Source organism: Stigmatopora argus, chromosome 11 (genome assembly GCF_051989625.1).
Source record: "Stigmatopora argus isolate UIUO_Sarg chromosome 11, RoL_Sarg_1.0, whole genome shotgun sequence".
Classification (NCBI taxonomy): domain Eukaryota; kingdom Metazoa; phylum Chordata; class Actinopteri; order Syngnathiformes; family Syngnathidae; genus Stigmatopora; species Stigmatopora argus.
In genome coordinates this window covers 10,371,127-10,392,730 of record NC_135397.1, presented here as the reverse complement: position 1 = coordinate 10,392,730, position 21,604 = coordinate 10,371,127, and the positions used below count along the sequence as shown (strand labels likewise).

The following is a 21,604-nucleotide window of genomic DNA, read 5'->3' as shown; positions in this document are numbered from 1 at the left end:
TAAAAATCTTAGATGCTGTACTGGCCATTACTACTGAGGTTAATGGAGAAGGAAGTGAAGGCATGAGAGCTATTGCTGAAGAAACGAGTGGTAAGGTCTGTGTGAATGCAAAACTGCTTTCAAACTTTTTTCACGGGTGTCTTTGTTATGGAGAATTTTAGAAGCTTTTCAAGTGCATAGGTGAGAATGAGTTGAAATATACTATGCTTTTAAAATCACTCTACCACAAGAAGGGCAGCACCATTTGGTATTACAAAGGACCCTTTTAACAGTTAATTATATCCCAGAGGTTTATGACTGAAAGATTCGCTGCAGTGGTATCTGATATGTTGTTGTGCAGGCCTTTGTACAGTGAACCCCTGTGGAATTGATCCTGGAAATGGGTGAGATGTGGTATGATTGGAATGAGGCGTCCATGAACATGTATATGTGAGTTGCAGATTGCTTTCTCTGCAGTTGTGTAAATGATGTGGGTGTGATGACAAGTAGGCTTTTTTTTGTGTTGTTGATAATGACGACAGGGCCTATGTCCGATAATTATTATTATTATTATCACAGCCAAGTATTTGACTTTTTTGTATTGCAAATACAAAGCAATGAAATTTCAAAATATGAGTAAACATGACAAACATGTGTATAATGTATGTATCTATCCGCTTTTCCCTCCCACAGTGTGTGTAGAATTGGAGACAATATTCAAGGACAGAGGGTTAAATTGGGGGAAGGGATGGACAATGATCTATGTAAAACGCCTTAGCTAAGCTTATTTTCTTCCGGTTTTGCAGTATGTAACTCCGGCTCCCTTCTATCATCTGATTTCCGAGTCAATTCCCTTAAGTGTTCCAGTAAAGGAGTGAGGCAGAGAAGCAGAGAAGCTTGCTTGTCATTCTCAAGTGTCACAGCTGCAGCACTCAGGTAACCTCTATTTGACAGATGGTTGAGTGTAGAAATGTTCTATACACTCTAAATTCCCAATATGTTATTTAAAAAAAAAAAATTATAGAAGGATACGCCTCTTACAGTGCGCATTGATCTTTTGTGAGTGTTATAGCTTCTGTAGATGGTGGTCTCGTCAAAATGTAATAGAGTGAGTGACCTTTGTGATGAAACATGGTGCTGTGGTGTATCAAGGCTGCAATGAAGAATGAATATTGGTAGAAGAGGAAATAGTATCAGCTTTGGTTTCCCCGCATATTCTTAAAATGTGCACGGTAGGTTAATTGAAGTCTCAATGCAGTACAGAGAATGGATAGAAGGTTAGATAGAGGCTTCAATATGTCTCGCTTTCTTCTTTTTGGCATCCAACAGCTGTGAAATCTCTATTGGCTGGGCATAAATGAGATCAATATCAGGATATCATTTCCTTTATGTTACCCCAAATGCCTTTTTCAACCTTATCTTGCTGACTGACGAGCACTCTCGTGAGTCCTGTTGACAAGCTGGGTTATTTAGATCCGGGCTGATTGACACAGATGGTTTCAAAGATACCACAGGGAAGAGAAGGAGTATTTGTTTTGCACTAAAGTATCAGCTGTGCACAACAGAAAGTGAGGGCTCGCACCTCCCCAAATGAACCTAAAAACGAAGACCTTTGAGTTTCATTTTGAATTAATTAGCAGCCCTATTCTCTTGCCGCCCCAAGTGAAAACTTAACATCTTCTAAGAGAGCAGAGACTGTCTCTCATTACCAAGCAAATTACCTAAGAGAGGCAGAGGCACCAGACATCGATTGAGCGTAGCATTACAGAATTATCAGTACTGCTGAACAGTAACAACAGAACAAGACCGGAACGCCAAGAACAGACATGCTGCAACCATACCTGGACGTTTCAGAGCGACTTTATTTTAACGATTCCCGACCAATCAACGAGCAGAGACTGTTAATGCCAGCGACCTCGGGGATAACATGCTCTGTGGAGGCTGCGAGGAACCATTTACCACTACGGAATCCGATCAGAAAAACATGTGTGCTAATTCCACCAGAGCCCATTTATTCATCACCATTAACTCTGTTCATCTCCTCATGCAAATGATGGTAATAGCTAATGATTCTTGCAAACGTAATTGCACACCTTAGGTTCAAACTGCAATGCATATTGGCTCATTTGTATCTATGAATTAACATTTGACAGGTTTAAGAGTAAAAGAGGATGCTGAAATGGTTGTCAGGGGCAGCCAGGTGATCGTGGTGTTGAGCAAAATAAAAGTCATCAGCTGACTGCAACGATTTGCTCATCACATGCGCTCAGTAGCAATTAAAGGGACTACACGTGTTTACAACAGCTCTCTCTCGCTACTCTCAAATGGCAAATTACAATGAGTCATTGGTCAATACAACACGGCAAATCAGTGGGAGTGCCACTAAAAGCCTAGACACAAAATGCCCCATGTTGAATTTAGCTTTAAAATATTTAAAGAGATCATCTGCATTAAACAGTACAATCAGTCAGCGTTAAACCAGTATGAATAAATAATTATGTGAGCATTAGGTGGAAATGAAATAAATGGCATCTATTCGCTGACACCCGCAGAATATACAATGAGGGCACGAAATATCTATGACAGGATCAATCAGAATTCAGCGTTGATATCTTTGTGTAAAGGTTGAACACGTTTGGAAAGTTCATGTTTGCAACATTCCATGTTGCGTGATGTCAAGCAAAAAAAGAAAATATTATATAATGTAATTCACAGGTGTCAAACTGGCGGCACTGGGGCCAATTCAGGCCCGCTTTATCTTTCTCTGTGTTCTGCTGAAGTACATTGTGTGTGACAACCTCATTCCTTCATTCATTTCTGAACCGCTTATCCTCACAAGGGTTGCAGGGAGTGCTGGAACCTAACCCAGCTAAATACGAGCACCAGGAGGGGACACCGTGAATTGGTGGCCAGCCAATCGCAGGGCACAAGGAGACGGACAACCATTTCTTAAAATATATTTACTGTCTTTCCTTTTTTTAATGGAAAAAAAACTAAAGATTTTTTAAAAGTGTTTAATGTTTTAGCTCTATGTAAAAAAATCTTCAAATAACTTTTTTTAAAACTGCTTTTGTTCTTTAGGTCTTTTATTTTATGTTTCTTTTCAAATCGATCAAGGTCCTCTTTATCGTACAAATGGCCCTGCAAAACCGGCTGTGTCTTTACACTTAATCACCAAATTGCAGAGAAACAAAGTGTAAAACATTAATTGGTGCTGTGGCACTTATATAATACCACAAGATTGTGTTCTTTGCTCCCCTAAAGAAGTGAGTCAAAACTAAATCATTTTATACTATACATTGGGGGGTTAAATACACAACATTTATGTTATAAAGTTGGCTTTTCAATGCTAACTTTTGTTGCAAGGGTGATCAAAAACAGACATTATCTCCCCTGGTCTGATAGGCTCAGTATTTTATACAATACATGTATAGTTCTTATATACATGAGAATGTATCGACTGTGTCCAAAACTATAACATCAAAATGATAGAGGCGTAAGGGGAAGAAAAATAAGCACAATTCAAAAGCCCATAACTGAAAAGAGCTCCTTGAGAATATTGCTTTCAATTTGAAATACTGAAGTAATAAGAGGCAGCATTATTTTTTTTCTTTTCACACTTCCATAAATTCTGGGCAAAATACCTTTTAGCATGACACAGTGCAGTCCACCGACAGCAAGTAAAGTTCAACAACAACAAACATTGCTAAATCAATGTCAACTTTTTGTTTTTGTTTTTTGTTTTTCATTTTAGTTTCAGGAAGTCAAATGAAGGACATATAGGTTATCATGTGAGACCATCAAATTGTGCGACAAAGACTGTTTGAGTCTCACAGGGTTTGTGCGTGGGTATAAATGACATCACCAAATGGGCGTGGCATTATTTTGTAAACTAATTAACAGTCCAAATTGTGGCTTTCGTTGGTGCCCTGTGTCTCTAATGAAAGTACTAGTGTATAAACAAGCTTCCAGTCCAACTAGCTGCGCCCACCAGTGGGAATGGTCTTAAATTGGTCTGAGGAAAGAGGGAGGCTAATACGACAGACGTGCCTATAGCTGTGATGATTGTGTTTGGAGGGCAAACAGGAAATCATTAGTCAGCATGCGGGGACAGTCACAGGACAGAGTGGCTCAGGAAGAAAATGACAAGAGACATTATCACTAGGATATCTCTTGGGTATCTGCCAAGATTCCTGTCCCTGTAGTTTACATTAATATGAGAAACATTCACACTTAGTTATTGGATAATATGTCACGTATAGGGTGAGGTTTTTGAAAATAGAAATGTCCAAAGTCGACCACAGATCATGATGCCACGTCATTACAAACACTGCACAATGAAACTAAATAACAAAATCCAGACAAGTTCCTACTTTACGCGAGTTCTAATTTTTTTCTGGTTAAGCACCACACTTATTTATTTATATATTTATTCATGTATGTATTTATTAACTTATTACCTATCTATTTATGTCTAAAATGCCTTTCCTATTCCTGCATCCTCACCCTCTTGCTACTGTGACAACAAAATTTCCCGAATACGGGATGAATAAAGTTATCCAATCCAAATATTATAGTTTTCCTTTTTAGCTTTATATATAGTTGTGGCATCATTAAAACTGGAATTCAAAGCAAAAATTAAATATTTGGGAGCTCGCTGTTTGTTTTAGAATGTTTCCGAATTTGATTTCTTTTTTTTCCAGACTTTAGCAATTTAGTCATTGATTATCCATAGAAGAAAATGTCCTATTTTGCAGTAGTTCAAATTATTTCCTGGTAAATATCCCATTGTATATTTGTATATAAAGTAACCCTGATAGTTCTGCATTGAAGAAAAATTTCCAACTGCAAATAGTGATGTAGACGCGGCCATTCCTGGCACTGACGAGCCATTCATCCATCAGATTAATAGCTTCCCTCCGATAGAGCCATTGGCCTTGTCCTTGGCTTTTCATGACATTGTTGGTGCTCAGAGTGTTTGAATACAAACTCAGTGACATAACGCCTTCTGTTATTATCCCACACCTGACTTGATGGAGCCTTTTGGAAAACTGGCACGCTTAGATCAGATTCAGCAGAAAAGTCGTTGATACAGCATTGCGGTGAAGCTACAGAAAATGCATGGAATTGCAACTTTCTTAAAATGTGAAAAATAGGACTAGCAAATCTTGCACGTGGGAAAAAAAGGCAAGCAAAACCGCTTTAAAATTGATTTTATCTTGCTAAATCAATAAATGGCAAGCTGGTTCCCTATCACCATTCTAAGTTGATTTTAACACTCTCATCACTCAGCCTTTTTTATGCCCAATCCACAATCGGGAAACTGTTCGAGTACAGATTCCCTGGCCAGAATAGTTTCTAAACCTGCATAATCAAAGTGAATGAAATAATATTGCTGTATTGAGTTCAAGTTTGTTTTGATTATTCTAATCCTGACTCATTTGTTTTGTATCCCTCTTCCTCTGTTCAGGATGATGAGGAGCTGGAGCCTCACCGAACTAACATCAGGGGAAGGGCAGACTGGATATTTTACCCCAAGGTATTTTGTTTTTGGAGTGTTATTCTGGCACACTGTCGAGGGAGAATTTTCAAAGCGATTGTTTTAGCCCTGAGGTATTTCACCCCCTAGCAGTAGGATTTGGCTCAGGCTAGCATCTCTCAAATAATTAGTGTATTTATACGTTTCATTTTTCTGTCAACGACTGGTTTTGAAGCTTCAAATCAAAGCCTCAGCCTTAGGCTAAGGGTATCAAAACTATTCTACAAAGGGACATAGTGGGTGAAGGTTGTATTTCCAACTGATCATGAGGGCACCTTTTTGACACCAATCTGTAATCACTTTAATGCACTCAAGTGCTGCTTCTTTTTAGCAACAAACTCATTAGTTAACCTGTCAATTTTGGTTTTATAGCACTTCAACAACAACTGTTGCCAAATCAAAGTGCTGCAATAAATACAATTTGAACTTGAGACAATATATCATATTCTCATTTTGAAACAAAGCAAGGCTAAGTGGTGACATTAAATAAAACGAAATAAGACACAGTAAGCCAAAAAAACCTCATAAAAGCCACGGGATAAAAATGGGTTGAGAGCATTTTTTTCCCAAGAAAGCAATAATGTCAACAATGCACCATACGGACACTTTCCACAGATATTGCTATTACTCAACATACTATAAAACCCAATTTTATTATTATTTAAAATAAAGCCAATAGAATAGCCTTAATCAATGTAGTTTTGTCATTTCTTATGGGAGCAGGAAGACGTCTTAATTATAAATATTTCCATGTCTTCCATGTAACCATTGAGTCTCAAATTAATTGTTAGAGTGTTAAACACTTTATTTAAGTTGAATTTCTGTGGTGAAGGAATGTTTTAAACTTCATAGAGAGAGCTGAGTCAAAAGATGAAAAAATAGCTAGGGGAAAAATATATATACATATTTTGTTGTTTCTTTTTACGCAGGTAATTAACTACATGAGCAAAAAGCCGGCACTAATTAATTAGTTCAAAGAATTCTCATGAAGGAACTTTAAATATGATAACTAAGGTCTTTTTTTGTGTCTCGCCTCTTTAAAAAATACACACTCCATTCTTTTTTATAACATTTGCAGGAATTTCTTACTCCTAAAAATATTTTAGTGGCATTTATACGGACCAGTGACCTTTAAAATCTGTGTAAAAAGAATTTGATAAACTGTTGTTGGAGACATATCTCTGAAATGATGTGTAATCTGAAGTATACATAAAAACCCCAAATCGTATCTTTCAGCAGACATGCACCACATATTAATGCTCCAATGTTATGCATTTGTTCAATGAAGCATGATATAGTATATACACATCTTTAAAAGTGGATTTGAGAGCTGTATTTTCAACTGGGTGTGTTGGTATAAGCAGCTAAAGGGCAGGAGAAAACTCATCTTTCTCGTATAAAACCAGAATAAAAGTCTCCTCCGATTGAGGAGCCCTGAATGGCACCGGTGGAAGGGTAATTAAAGGGCACGGCAGCCAAGTGCTTTAATTGGCGAGCCTTACAGCTTTACCAAGAGGCCACTCGCCAGAAGAGTAGCTGTAACTGTTCCTGTTCTGTCGGAAATCATGGCTGTTAGAGAAATTGCTTTAAAACTGTGTCTTGCATTTTTGGGGGCTTATTTTAGAAAGAAAAGTTCCACGGGTTATGTCTCAGTGAAGTCCAATATACTGAATTTAGTTAAGTACCCCCTAAGGTGATAGTGGCAATTAAAAGACGCCAAACACCCAATGACAGCAGGATTATTACTGATGTTCCATCCAAATATCCCCAGTAAACCCTCAAAATTGCAGTTACAACGCAGGGATTGCTCTATTTAGCTTTGTTGCCCAGACTGATATATACTCGTCGATCTCATTGTTTGCTTTCGTTCAGGAGATTTTTAAGTTATTTTCCGTCAAATACTCTGTCACTCTTGTTTTCATCAGCCGGTAGAATCATTCCTGCAGCAGCTCCTTGCCGTTTTAGGGCACATGGATGAATGCCAAATAGTGCTGTTTGCCAACAGCTGCTGGCTTATTACTGTCAAAGTCTATCAAGAGGGACCCCAGGAAACAGTTGTACTCGCGGTTCACAAAATGAAGCGAACTTGCACAATCTAAGGTCAAATCATATTTGATCTGATGCAAGCATTGTTTCAAATATAATGTTGATTTGATGAACATTTCCAGATATGAAATGGCCGATGAGTTATATCTTGCAAGTGCAGATGTCCTGTTAATGCAGAAGTTAACTTTTATCTTAATATTCTAAATTGTCATCAAGTAGGCATAGAATCCATTTTTTTCGCTTTGCTGGAATCGTGGCTTAATAACAATATGTAGTCTGTGTCCAATCTATCTATATTTCCATTGAAAGCTGGGATAAATCATCTTAAACCACAGAAAAACATTTTAAATTGCTGTCCAAATTGTAATGGATGAGAAACGGGTCAGGTGACTGCGGGGTGCAAAGGACACACAGAGAAGATTCTCCTCGCTCTACTGATGCAAAAAAGCCGAATCAGTGAATCGTTATTCATTTCAAAGAGAAGATGTTCCGAAAAATCTGCTGCGTCCTCTAAATTGTTCTTGGGATCGGTTCACTGCTATGATCTGAGTCAATGAGTTACAGTATGTGGGCGGGTTGGCGCCCTTGCTATTCAGCACAGATTTATTTCCCGCAGTGACGCTGCAGAAGTGTGCACACGTACGTATAGGGTCATATTGTGGAGAACAATTATATAAGCATTATTAAGGTCTTTAAGTCGGAGTACAATAAACGTTTTGTCCGTTTCAGCAGATATCCCGCCCCTCGTGTCAAATGAACTGTTTATGTAGTTAATGCTACATTATTAAAGATGAAATTTTGAATCGCAGACTGTGTTTTACCAAAAACTGTGGATTTAAACTTGCGAATGTAAGTAAATTGTTTGTCTTTTGCTTTTAGCACAAAGTTGTTAGGGAAAGATATCTGTTTCTCCAGAACATTCTATAGATCAAGGGTGTCAGACTCGGATTGGTTAGCGGGCCGCTTTAACGTCAACTTGATTTCACGCGGGCCGGACCATTTTAGATATAATATTTAATTTTTTTTAAATAAATGGATTAAAAGAACTGGATTAAAAGCCCTGAATATTCAGTTTTTTATAGATCTTAAACAATGTTTATTTGAGCTTTTTTATATATTTTTAGATTTTACCAAATGATTTTTGAACTAAAAACACAGAAAAAATGGATTAAAAAATTACAAATATTGATTTAAAAGGGAGAAAATCAGGAAATTTAATATACATCTATACTCTTCATTTTAATTTGATCCTAAAACAGAAAGTCGGCACTCATGATTTACACAAAATGATGCGGCGGGCCAGATTTGGCCCCCGGGCCGCCACTTTGACACATGTGCTATAGATAAATAATTTAGCCAACAGATATAATCAACATTATCCTTTTGTCACTTGTTTTAATTGTATGTCAGCTGCTGCTAGATGGACAAGACATACCTAACCCTAACCCTGTGAATTTATTCTGCTAATTTTTATCATAGAAAACCATATTTCTTTTAATTGTGAATGTGATCTCCAACATGTTTGGGTTAAATTAAGAATATAATTTTTTTACACATTGCTGAATTTTTTTTCAATTGAATTGAATGCCTGAGTGTTGTTATTGGCTCAGCTTTACTAAAACAATTTTATGCTGACTTCAGTATGACACACAATCTAAAAAGACCCCCAGTGTTGTTTCTGTCGCTGTAGGTCCTCTGTTGTCCATTTTTAAAACAGTGACATTTCATCTGAGTCTGTCATTTCACAGAGCAGCGCGGCACTTCTAAAGAAACGAGAGGGCAGAAGGATGTGATCTGAAAAAAAGAAGAGTCGGTAGGTCAAAGCAGCTTTAAAATGTACTACGAAGTGTTGAGAAGTTTATATGATGGGATTACAATGGTGTTCAAAAAGATGAACTAATTAGGTGACAATAACTGGATTCTTAACATGGGTATTTCTCGAAGAATAACTGTGGGAATCTCAAACTATTTGAAATGACACTTTTTTGAAGATATGGATCTCAAATCAGAGCATGGATTAATCAGGTTGTGTGTTTTCCCTATTTCTTTGGCGTTTTAACACTAGACAAAAACAGGTCTAGCCTATAAATATAGAGGATACTTTTTCCCCAAGTATATTATTCAAACAACATTAGCTATTTAGTTAGTTGAGCTTCATTTACTAAGTGGGCCCACCCTGTACGACAAAATTTACAAACTCTTTCAGTGCCATTGACGATGATAGACAGCCCATAATGCTTAAATTTTTTGATCAAAAGTCCGAAAGAATCTTTTGTCATTATTAGGCATCAAATCTCAGTTCAAATGGATTGGACATTTATACGTGTCAATGGCCGCCAATGAGTTAAGAAATCATTAAGATTCCAGTGCTGTCCTGATTCTTTTTTTTTCTTACTTCAGCAGGCATGCATCATTTTTTATGTTTGAAAATTAATTATAAAGAGTGCTTTCTTTGTGCACTCTGGATATATTTGTTTGTGTAAAAGCTGGATGAAGATTTGAATAGCAATACAGCTTTGTCATTGACATGACTAAAGTGTAAATGAATGCTTTTAAACTTCTCTTAAGACATTGCTTGCACAGTTATTTAAGATTTTATGATGGCAACAAGTTGACCACGGTATGGGAAATATTTTCCTATTATTTCCAATCGAAAAATCAAGTGGTTAGCACATCCGCCTCACAGTTCTAAGAGCAAAGGTTCAATCCCCAGACCATGTATTCATGTCACAATGGTTTGATATACATACAACATGTAAGTATTTTTTTGTTGCTATTTAATGCATCCCCCAAAAGCTATACTACTTTGGCTGTCAAATTCGCCTCCAGTAGGACATTTAAAAAAAAATCTGAATCATTTAAGTCAGGGGTGTCAGACTCGGGTTGGTTCGCAGGCCACGTTAACTTCAACTCGATTTCATGTGGCCCGGACCATTTTAGATATAAAATTTAGATTGTTTTAATAACTGGATTAAAAGAACTGGATTAAAACCCCTGAATATTCAGTTTTTCATAGATCTAAAACAATGTTTATTTTAGCTTTTTTTAAATATATTTTTAGATTTTACATAATGACTTTTGAATTAAAAACACAGAAAAAATTGATTAAAAAATTACAATGATTGATTTAAAAGGGGGAACATCAGGAAATTTAATATACATCTATACTCTTCATTTTAATTTGATCCTAAAACACAAAGTGGGCCCTCATGATTTACTTTCCTGAGCCACACAAAATGATGCGGCGGGCCAGATTTGGCCCCTGGGCCGCCACTTTGACACGTGATTTAAGTCATGTTTGAGTAGGCCAATTCTTCACTTTTAATGAATCAGTATTAAATTGCTCATGTGTCCTCTCTTTACTCGCATTAATGTCTATGATAGATGACAGATTATAATCCAATATACTTTTAGTCACCTTTTTTGGCACCATTTCTTAACTTTATGGTATGATCGTATGCTCCTTTGCCTAGTAGTAAACTATGGCTTCACTTACAATAAGAGCTATATCAGATTTTATTTGGCTGCTTGTATTTTATTGGCACTGTGAGAATGCTGTAATATTTTATGTAACGTAATATACTGCTCTATCAAAATATGCCAGAATTTCTTATCCTTAAACTGTGTCTGGTTGTTTTAGAATCCATGTTTTGAATGTAGGGTTCCTCTTAGCTCTGTTTTGTTGTCACCAGCTGTTCTTTGTCGCCCAAAAAAGCCCATTATTGAGTTGAAAGCTACATTTATTTGTCTGCTATTGTATACACCGGTTAAGTAGCTATTTCCATTAAACAATGTCCAAGATTTTCAGCGCCATTAAAAAAAGCCCCATCCACAAGGGTGTTTACACGTCTTATATAAAATGCTATATACTGCCGTTACAACACCGGCTGAACACAAAGTGCCAATTAGAGTGGGAGCCATTAGCTCGATGAGACCGCCCTAATTACTTTATTACAGCATCCACCTGAATTCATCCGATTAAAAATGCCATGCACCTGGATGGCGGAAACGCTCCGCCAATATGTTACTGCATCACATCCTTGAACAAGGGCTTGTTTTACCGGATCTTAGCTGCTCCACTCCATTTGCTACACCTGCACTGTCGATATGCTATCAGATAAAATCCTTTGCGGGCAAAAATATTGGAAAGTTTTATGACTCATAATCAAAAAGGTATTGTTTCAACATAAAGTGGTGCTGTGGTGTAGACCTGCAAGAATTTATATGAAATCCTGTTCAAAGACTTTTTGACTGACTGTTGGTTGTGCTAAGCTTCTTTAACACCAAGACACGATTACTCATAAACTAACATGTATATTCATGTTGACCTATAACAAACCTGTCAACCTCTGCCGATAACTGCCCTTATAAATGATTATGATTCCCCTTACAAACCCCCAAAAAACCTTACAAACACCGTACGACTCGTACGGTGTTTGTAAGGTTTTGTAAGACCACTTCCTCCTGTTTATAAGGTTTTGTAAGACCACTTCCTCCTGGTCTCACATATTCATCCTAACCTTTTAAGAAGATACATTTTCACCAATCTGGTGACTTAAAAGTATAATAAGTTGATCGCAGTCAGGTGCTGCTTGTTTCTCTGGAATAATGTGGGCACCCCTGGCAAAAATAGCCCAAAAATGGCAGAATCTTTGATGATCTTGTAAGAATAATAAATCTGGTCAGTCTTTCTATGCTCTATTTAAGCCATGCGACCATTCCTTGTGTGCACTAGGGACTTCTTTGCATGGGTGTGTTGGAGATTGTATCGTCAGCCCGCCAGGGGCAAAAAGAGGAAAGGAAATGACCCGATGTCAAACCCTGCAGTTGAATATAATATGGAAAATTACGCTAACTGGTTTGACCTTCTTCATGAGCCAAGTACACTTAAATCCAACTCCAAGTACTGTCAAATAACCAAGAAACAGCTTTTGGATGCCTCAAAAGCACTAAAATTAGCCCAAATTAAATTTCAAGTCCCATAAACAAATTTGGAGAGCAGTGCTAATTGTCAGCCATTAGCTATCAATCAGTCTCCAAGTTTATAAACAGAAGATTTATTAATAGAACCGCCCATTTACCGAGCACTTAAGTGCCCAGAGAATTGCCTTTAAGCAAATCCTTGGGGAGCAGAAAAAAAAGGCAAAGCAAAGCAAAAAAAACTGGTTACAAGGATGAAATTCTTAATTAACTCACAATAGCTTTTCTTAATGTATCCGTCAAGGTCAAATCGATCTAGGTTGCTGTCATCATTATTTGGGGGGAGAATTAGAATATGTAAACATTTGGTACTCTGGGTCCCCGGTGGGTTTTTACAGAAAATAAGCAATACGCCCGCCACTAGGACCAGGACACCACAGTTTTAACTCATCCTGAGGGGGTGATGAAATTCACTGCCAATACACCTAATTACTGTCTCTGCACAAAAAATATTACCCTCTGGGTTCCAGGAATATGTTCTTAATTAATAATCTTAACATTTTCTGGAATCCAATCAAGAAAGACTGGACATCTATTAGGCATTATGCAGCTTATTTAAGGAAATGATCTTCTTTTAAGACTAATCCTTGACAGATAAGACAGGAAATTCTTCTAGTGAAATCGAATGGTTCCTAAATTGGAGATATCTGTGAATCTATTAAAACAGAAAATAGAAAATGAGAAGATTACATGTAGAGGTGCACGAGATGTTTGATTTGACTTTAAAAACAAGTGAGGGTACAAAAATAATTATCCATGTTTTAAGTGCTTCTGTATGCTTGGCTTTTGAATTTGTGTTTTGAATGCGGATCCAGTCCTCCAATAATTGTTCCATACCATTCTAAAGGTCAAAAACAGCAGCTGGAACTTAACTCCCAGTTATACATTATGTATATTATTTTGCTGTCATAGTTAGTAAAAGAACAAATAGACATTTCAAAATATGCACTGTACCCTTTCTATGACTGAATTTCCCCAGGCATCATGAATATATCAAGTGTGTACTGGAAATGGGTAGAATAAATACTGTATTGCAGTATAAGATGTAAAGCATACAATGTGTCATTCATTCATTCATTCAATTTTTGAACCGCTTATCCTCACAAGGGTCTTGCGGGGTGCTGGAGCCTATCCCACCTAACCACGGGCGCCTGAATCGGTGGCACAAGGAGATGGACAACCATTCACGCTCACACTCATATCTAGGGACAATTTAGAGTGTTCAACTAGCCTATGCTAGATGTCTTTAGGATGTGGAAAGAAACTAGAGTACCCAGAGAAAACCCACGCAAGCCCGGGGAGAACATGCACACAGTGAGGACCCACCTGGGATCGAACCCTCGATCTCTGGACTGTGAAGCCAACACGCTTACCACTCGTTCCCCGGGCCGCATTCAATAAACATGTTGATCTTTCTACGTTTTTTTATGCTAATATTACTTCCCATTTTTTTCATTTTTTGTGGTTGGTTCTATTCCCCATTAATTGGGGAAAAACTTTATTGACAGAATAGGCGTCCGATTCATTTCAGCTGAGAGGTTAAAATTGAAATGAACAAAAGTTAATTGAAGCTCCTTTTGCAAAAAAATAGTCCCCAAATATTTTTGTCCATATTGCGCCAGCTTTAGCAGGAACACCCTTCCTTTTTTGATTGCAATCTGCAGTATTCCCCCGACTTGGCAAAGACGCCTAGTGCAGCTCGAGTGTAGGCTGACCAAATGAAGGCACATTTTCATCTTTCACAGCCATACTGTGGCGAGAATCACTGTGGAACTGAATTACCCCTGACAAGAGTGGGAGCTGAAAGTGCTTGGGAGGATAGTCTAGAGCTGCAGGGGGATGCCACTGTGATAAAACCTTGTGTGGGGAGGCCCCTTCTCCCTTTCATATCAGCAGCTCATGCCGCGCACAAGCCAAAGAGGTTGGGGTGCTTTGCAGATCAAAGCAAGATTGAAATCCAAACAGAAACCCATGCAAGCGCGTGAAACGTACTTTGGAGAGAAACTACAAATCACCCCGTTTCCCCCCCCCTTCAGACAGTCTGAGTTCGTCTGAGTTGATGAAAGATTGAGGACGTCGGAAATCAATATTTACATATTTTTTTCCGAATTACATTTGAAATAAATAAAATTACATTTAAATTACAAAATCAAAAGGATTAGGAAAATATTTTTACTATAAATTAGTGTTTACTGTGTCTTGACTGTCCCTTTTAAACTGGAAAAACACCAAGTCACTTTTATAATAATTAAAATGCTGCGATTACGTGACACCCAGTTCAGGGTGCACCCCGCGACCCTTGTGAGGATAAGCGTTCAGAAGCTGAATGAATAAATGATTACAGCCCTCCTAAGGAAGCCTCACCCACAATTTGGCCCACCACAAATGCAACTTTGACACCTGTGTTTTACATCAAGTGTCGTCTTAAAGATTAGCTGGCTCTTTGTGTACCACCAGCAGTGCCAAAGTAAACTCTTCGAACTTTGACTACGTAATGTTAATATTTGTCAAACACCCTTTACCTTACAAATATATGCTCTATGTGTAAACAGAACAGTTGTGTGTAGACAGCAAGATTGGACAGCGAATGTCGCCCTCGCTTCGTCACCTGAGCTCACCTCTACCATCCATCATTTAACTTTACTCTCTGGGTGGGAGTGCACATATTAATCATACATGCAGGTCATCACCACAACATTTGCCTGTGGGATATCCTAGGAGGGACACTTGCTCTTTTCTGACCTATCGCGCAAGTAAATGTTACAGAGGGTGGTTAGGGAGGGAGGCAGAAGGGACTCTCGATGACATTCCAGTTGGTTGGAATAGAAATGTGGCAAAAGACTGCACCCATGGGTGCTGTCCTATAGGAAGGGATGAATGTGCCTTTCCAAATGGCAGACCGAGTCGGATGTCTTTGCCTTGCCAAAAGCTCCTCACAACCTAAATGTACCACATTGCAATAGCATGTATCTGTGGTATTCTGCCGGTAAGCCAATGGGAAGGAACTTACAGAAGCAGATGGAACCTGTGTTGCTCAGTATTACTACACAATTAAACATTTGAAACTACTTTAGGATTATCTGCATCAGTAGTACAATTGTCTTCGTATCAGCATTACTACATTCTCAATTGTTTATGTCCTAAATCATGGCTTGTTTTCAACAATACGAAAAAGGCTAAAACCAGAGAAAATAATCTTATTTTTATTTCATATCTGCTGTTGTGTCATGAATATAGTCATTTGTACTCATTTGTGTACTTTCTTCAGATTTGTGTGCTGGAATGCATGAGTAATTCACAAAACTCTCTGATTACAGCACAGTTATTTAAAGTGCATTGTAGATATGCGTTTGAAGAAAATCTCTGTGAACTAAATTCTAGAGTAAAAAATTAAAATTGCAATAATGAAGATTGAATTTATATATTTTTATGTCAAATGCTACCTCTAAATACGTTAGTTATATCACAATATTGTTGTTAAAGGTGCTGCAATATCGTCTTCTTGTCTCAGTCTAAAGAAAAATAATGAATATTGTAAGTAGGGGATTAACGTGGCTGGGTAGGCTTTTTAGGGAATACAAATGTATGGTAAACTTTGGATCATCAGAATTATAAGCGTGTGTGTGAAAAAAGAAAGGTGGTTTATCAAGTTTATGTGCCTCACCAGTACTCTCAACCTTCTTGCAATATCGTAGTTATAACCACAATTTCAAAAAGTTAGCAAAACTCATGTTACGAAATTGAACAGTGTGATTCAAATGCATGTTCACTTAACTATTAATACATCAAAGATGACACAATGGACTTCATTAAAATTTCCTTTTGTAAAATTACTTATAAACAACAATCAGGTTATTTTTTGTGTGCCAACCTTATTTGGAAACACTGCTTTGAGTGCACTACACCCATTATTGCTTGTAACTGAACTGTGTGAGCCAAAGATTTGGAAAAAATGAACGCACTCTATGTTAGGTGAAGAAAATGGTTTGATTCTTCGTAGCTTGTAAATATAAGCTGATACAACACCCACCTATTGTTGACACCACAGTCCCAACAAAGTAAAAAGCCCCTGTAAAATCCCATCTCGGTCTGAGAGCGTCAGCCCGGATCCCAGCGGCGATGGCAGTCTCGTACTCCCGCAGAAAAGAGTTAAGCTCCTCCAGGCTGATGTTGAAGGTCTGGCTGAAGTTGTGGAGCGTCCCGTTCCAGCGACCGTGGGCCCGCAGCTCGGAGGGCCTCTCGATGGCCGAGAAGACCGCAGCGCCGCACAGCAGGTAGAGGACGATGAGGAGAGCGAGCAGCACGAAGCGGCCGTTGTCCTCGTTCAAGTGCAAGGAGCGGCAGCCCTGCAGACGCAGAGTAGGCATCATCCAAATTTCAGCACCACTCGCGCGTCGGACAGCGACCAGCTCCGCATCGGAGGCGGCATCAAGGGGGGGTGGCGGGGGGGTTATTGCGATCACTGCACCGCCGTCACTGCACTTCCTCGGGACGCCTCTCCTTCAAGTGCCACGGCACCCCGTCCCATGGCGGAACGGGAATCGAAGACGCTCCACTTGGGGAATTCGCCACTTTGAGCGGACGGACCCGCCGAGGAACAAGAGTTCAGCGGAGAAGATACCGACGCACGGTGGCATGTTGAATCCGCACTCGTTGCCCAAATCCAAGCAATTGCCCCGAGGAAAAAAACCCAAAACAAACAAAAAAACAAAATCGGAGGGCTCAGTGCTGTATAATAAGAAGAGTGTTAGCTGAGGACTGCACACTGGCTCACTGCATGCTGCGCGCAAATGGTGAGTTTACACCACGTTACTATCTCTCCACTCAACAATGGCACAACTCGGTCGACGTTTAACTCCAGTGTTCATTTATTCGTTTTCTGAACCGCTTATCCCCACAATTGTTGCGGGGTTGCAGGCGGGGGACAATATAGTACCCTGAATTGGTGGCCAGCCAATCACAGGGCACAAGGAGACAAATAATCCAACACTCATGCCTAGGAGCAAATTAGAGTCTTTAACCAGCCTACCCTGCTTGTTTTTGGAATGTGGGAGGAAACCGGAGTACCCGGACAAAAACCCATGCAAAAACTAACATGGAAACTCCACACTGAGGACCCACCTGGGAATCGAACCCTCGACCCCAGAACTGTGAGGCCGACAAGCTCACCACTTGGACCGGCTAGCCGCCTAACTCTAGTGTTTTGTATTTGTTTATTTTTTAATTGAAATCGATGCTTTATCTAATTTCCTTTATATGTATAGAAATAATGAACAGGTTTATGAAAGGCATTATAGGGAGCTGTACATGAAATACAAATACATATTTACTAATACTCCTACATATTTATCAATAAGTGGTAACAAAATATGCAAATATATTGACTAGTCGAGCTTGCAGTTCAATGGATTTCTTTCTTTCCTTTTTTTAAAATGATTTAATCAGTGTTTACAGTAACCGAAATAATAACAGCAACAGGGTTGCAAACGTAAGAGTTGGGACTAGTACTCAGCTCAATAGTTAAAGGGAATAAAAGAGAAAAATTGATGTTCAGATATCTCATTTTTTCTTCAAAGTATTTTCAGGAGATGTAAATTTACACAGCTATTGCATATTTTTAAGCATTTAGCTTGTCAATTACATAAAATTTAATGGGCAAGACATCAAATATCACCCGGTTCATAAATGTTATGCGACATCTGCAACATTTACATCAGACATATTAGATGTCAGTTTGTGTCAATGTCCATAACAGTGATGATATCAGTGGTTACTGGATTCTAATACAGATAGTTGTGTTTCAGCTAATGCTAAAATGTGCACGCACATTTCTCTTGTAATTTTCCAGTTTTACTTTTCCGGCATGACTGGTCTTCAATTAGTGTTCACTAAAAGAACAATTTATGTGTGAGTTGCTGGACAAGGAGAGGAAATCTTGACAAAATCAATGGCGACCTTGATCTGCTGATCGATGAAAATGCCCCTGAAAATATCGACAATTGCTCTCAAAAGAGTACGTGAAAGCAGTGGGTGTATTCCAAGAAACTGCCACTTCCACATAGAAAGGCAAAGATCAACTATAGGGAGACTTTGGGGGGAAAAAAGACAGCCTTTATATGAACAATCCCTACTCCTGTTACAGAAATGTCCTTCATTAGAGGAAGACATGACTGCTCAGTCTGGTATAATAGGTAGCTGGATTGATCGCATTTTCTAATCTAATGAATTGGCTTAGAAAATCTCTGCAGAATGTAAAGCGAGAGTGACACGCTTGCCTTGCCTGTGAATTGCCTCTGTCTCGATCAATTCAATCACCAACTTAAATGAGCTACATAGTGAGCCATTTAGCTAGAAAGATGTTTCAGGATAGTGCAACGATTTAGTACTTGTTTAACCGTTGCATGGCTTTTAATATATTATTAGTATTCTTAACTAAACTTTCATTATAATAACAACTCCTCATTGCAGATATGCATCGATAACACCTTTATTTCTTCTGAGGCAGATACAAACATGCCTGAAAAGAATGTTTTTTCTTGGATTTGATGAATGCATAGAGCACACTGCTTCTTACATTGAGGAGACGAGCAGCAATTTAAATGCAAAATTGCAGTCAGTTTTCTTTTTGTCAAGCACATCAAGGTTTCTTCTTACTTATTGAATTTGCTGTTTCCAATCGCACACAGCTAGCGATATTCGTTGAAAATCTGTATCGTATTTTCGGGACAATAAGTCGCTGTATAATAGTTTGGCCAAGGGTGTGACTTATGTGTGAAATTATTAACACATTCCGTAGGTTATTTTTTTACACTAAATCACAAGAGGACGCTCAAGGCCTGTTGACTATTTCAGCATTGGCGGTGGGTGGAATTTCCACATAATTCCCGTAATTTGTGAAAATAAAGGCCTTAGCAAAAAAAAATTAATTGCTTTGAAAAAATGTATTGTAAGAAAAAATATATTCAATGTGTTTTTTCATCTATTCGTATTTTTATTTTAAATTTAAATTTTGAGTAAGTGTTCTTTGTTTTGGACTTTATCAAATAAAATCCCCCCCAAAATATGAATTCTATGTAATATATATATTCCCTTTCACTGATGATTTTTCGTCTAGTTTCCACTTATAGTCCAAAAAATATGGTAATAATGCCAAACAATCATTGCAGTTCTTTCATATTTCTATACGTGTACATTTTATAAAGGAACCACATTAAAACTTGTATTTTTCTCTTTTTTAAGCCAATAGGAATCCTACTGTTAAAATCTTGACATGATAGAAAAAAACCTTTTTATTTCCACACCCCAAAAAGTTGTTAAAAACATCAGTTGTCAGACCAAACTCAACTAAAATCGTGTTACCTGGCTTAATCTTTTGCTGGAATTCTGCTGGAAAGTCTGACGTACTGTACACTCAACTCAATTTTATCTGGTACGTCAGTAGCAATCGCAGCTGCAAGGAGGAACTGTCTGTCTTCCTTCTGCAGTGACAAAAATCGAGGAAGGATTGCCGCAAAGTTCCAAATAGATTTTGTCATTTGTAGTAGATAAAGTTGTGCCTTAAATATGGTAAATGGACTCAAACTTGGATAGCGCCTTTCCACCATCATATTTATCATCTTTCACCTGCTGATGATACGCCATCAGGAGCAATGTGGCAACCAATTAGTATTTGTAGTTGGCGACACTTTTCTCTACTTAAGGTTTTGACACATGTATCAATTCTTGTCGACTTACTTGCAAGTCACTTTGTTTGGTGATTCGCTAGCATGGTTTCTGTCTCAGTGATAAAATAGGCACCAGCAAACATACCATCGTTCTGAACAACGTAGCTGTCCGATTACGGGATTTACAGAGGACATGTGGGCTAGACAGGGGTGAGGCTATCCTTCAAAATTCGGGAGGAATCGCTGCTCCTCCTTTGAATAAAGATGAGGGGACGAGAAAGGACACACATGCACTTACACTGAGAAATGAAGCAGGCAAGTGAGTTAGGGGTTTCCTTTCACCATGCTGAGCCAGACAAGAAATACTGTTTTGGAACCTAATGTGGAACCGATCCTTTGTCATGCTCGAAATACTCGGGGGAGACAAGGACGTTCCGTGGTGGAATGGGATCTAATGAGTTCCATGAAGTTATCCAATAAAAGCTTAGCCTAGATAAATTAAAATAAATTAGAGCTCATTGATTTGGATCGAGCTTGACAAGGCTAATTTAGTCCTCAGTCCCTTGAGTCGAAGAAAGAATGCCACATAGTGTTTGTTTCAAAGGAACATTGTAGTAAATTACGTTAAATGGAAGAGGAAAAACAGGTAAACATTGCGGAATTAATGAGTCTCATTATTGTTTTACTTAACGATTTTAAGGTGCCCTGCAGGTCTTTATATTATGTTAAAGTGGAGCTAAACCCAACATATTACATCTTAAATTCTGAATATGAATGTCTTCTTCTATATCTATGTGTATGTATGTATATGTATATACATATATATATATATATATATTTCAGCAACACGCGTATTTATTTATGTATATATGTATTTGTTTATGTATTTATGAACTTATTTATTTATTAATTTATTTATTACTTATTTATTTATGTCTAAAATGTCTTTTTCTGTGTCTGTATTCTCACTCTCTTGCTACTGTGACAATGAAATTTCCAGAATACGGGATGAATAAAGTTATCTAATCTAATCTAATCTATTCTAATCTAAACTAATCTGATTCGTATGTTCAATGGTATAAGTATTCTAAAATGATTGAACTGAAGTGAGTAGGTACATTTTTAACCAATGCTGGTAAGGCACCGGTCGTGACTTTCATTTTGAATTACTTGCACTATGCAGGCAATGATTTATAAATTGTACAAAAAGAGCCAACAAGCTAAGAACATCTCCTCTTTTGTGTTGTAGTAACACTTTGTTCCTCAAGTGGCAACAGTGATTCATCAGCGTGAAGGAGCAAAGCATGTGTGAGTGCATAACTCATGGTTTGTCATCGCTTCGCACAAAGCAGGGCTGAAGAAATGAAGGTTTGCTGGCGCGTTTCAATTCAGTCAA

General features: G+C 38.2%; 1 protein-coding gene and 2 long non-coding RNA genes across 3 annotated transcripts in view; 2 read left to right on the top strand and 1 right to left on the bottom strand.

The window, feature by feature from the left end:
• Positions 1–13,385, top strand: part of LOC144085129 (uncharacterized) — a 24,587-nt gene extending 11,202 nt beyond the window's left edge. Inside the window, exons 2-5 of the long non-coding RNA XR_013304026.1 lie at positions 786–915; positions 5,450–5,518; positions 9,313–9,377; positions 12,300–13,385. This is a non-coding gene — a long non-coding RNA (uncharacterized LOC144085129). The remainder of the gene's footprint in view (positions 1–785; positions 916–5,449; positions 5,519–9,312; positions 9,378–12,299) is intronic.
• kcnk12 (potassium channel, subfamily K, member 12) overlaps positions 1–17,318 on the bottom strand; it is a 21,995-nt gene extending 4,677 nt beyond the window's left edge. Inside the window, exon 1 of the mRNA XM_077614170.1 lies at positions 16,575–17,318. Coding sequence (XP_077470296.1) covers positions 16,575–16,914 — 340 coding nt within the window. The 5' untranslated portion in view covers positions 16,915–17,318. The remainder of the gene's footprint in view (positions 1–16,574) is intronic.
• On the top strand, positions 16,921–21,604 carry LOC144085130 (uncharacterized). Its single transcript, XR_013304027.1, has 2 exons — positions 16,921–17,337; positions 21,458–21,604. It is a non-coding gene; the product is annotated as an uncharacterized LOC144085130 (long non-coding RNA).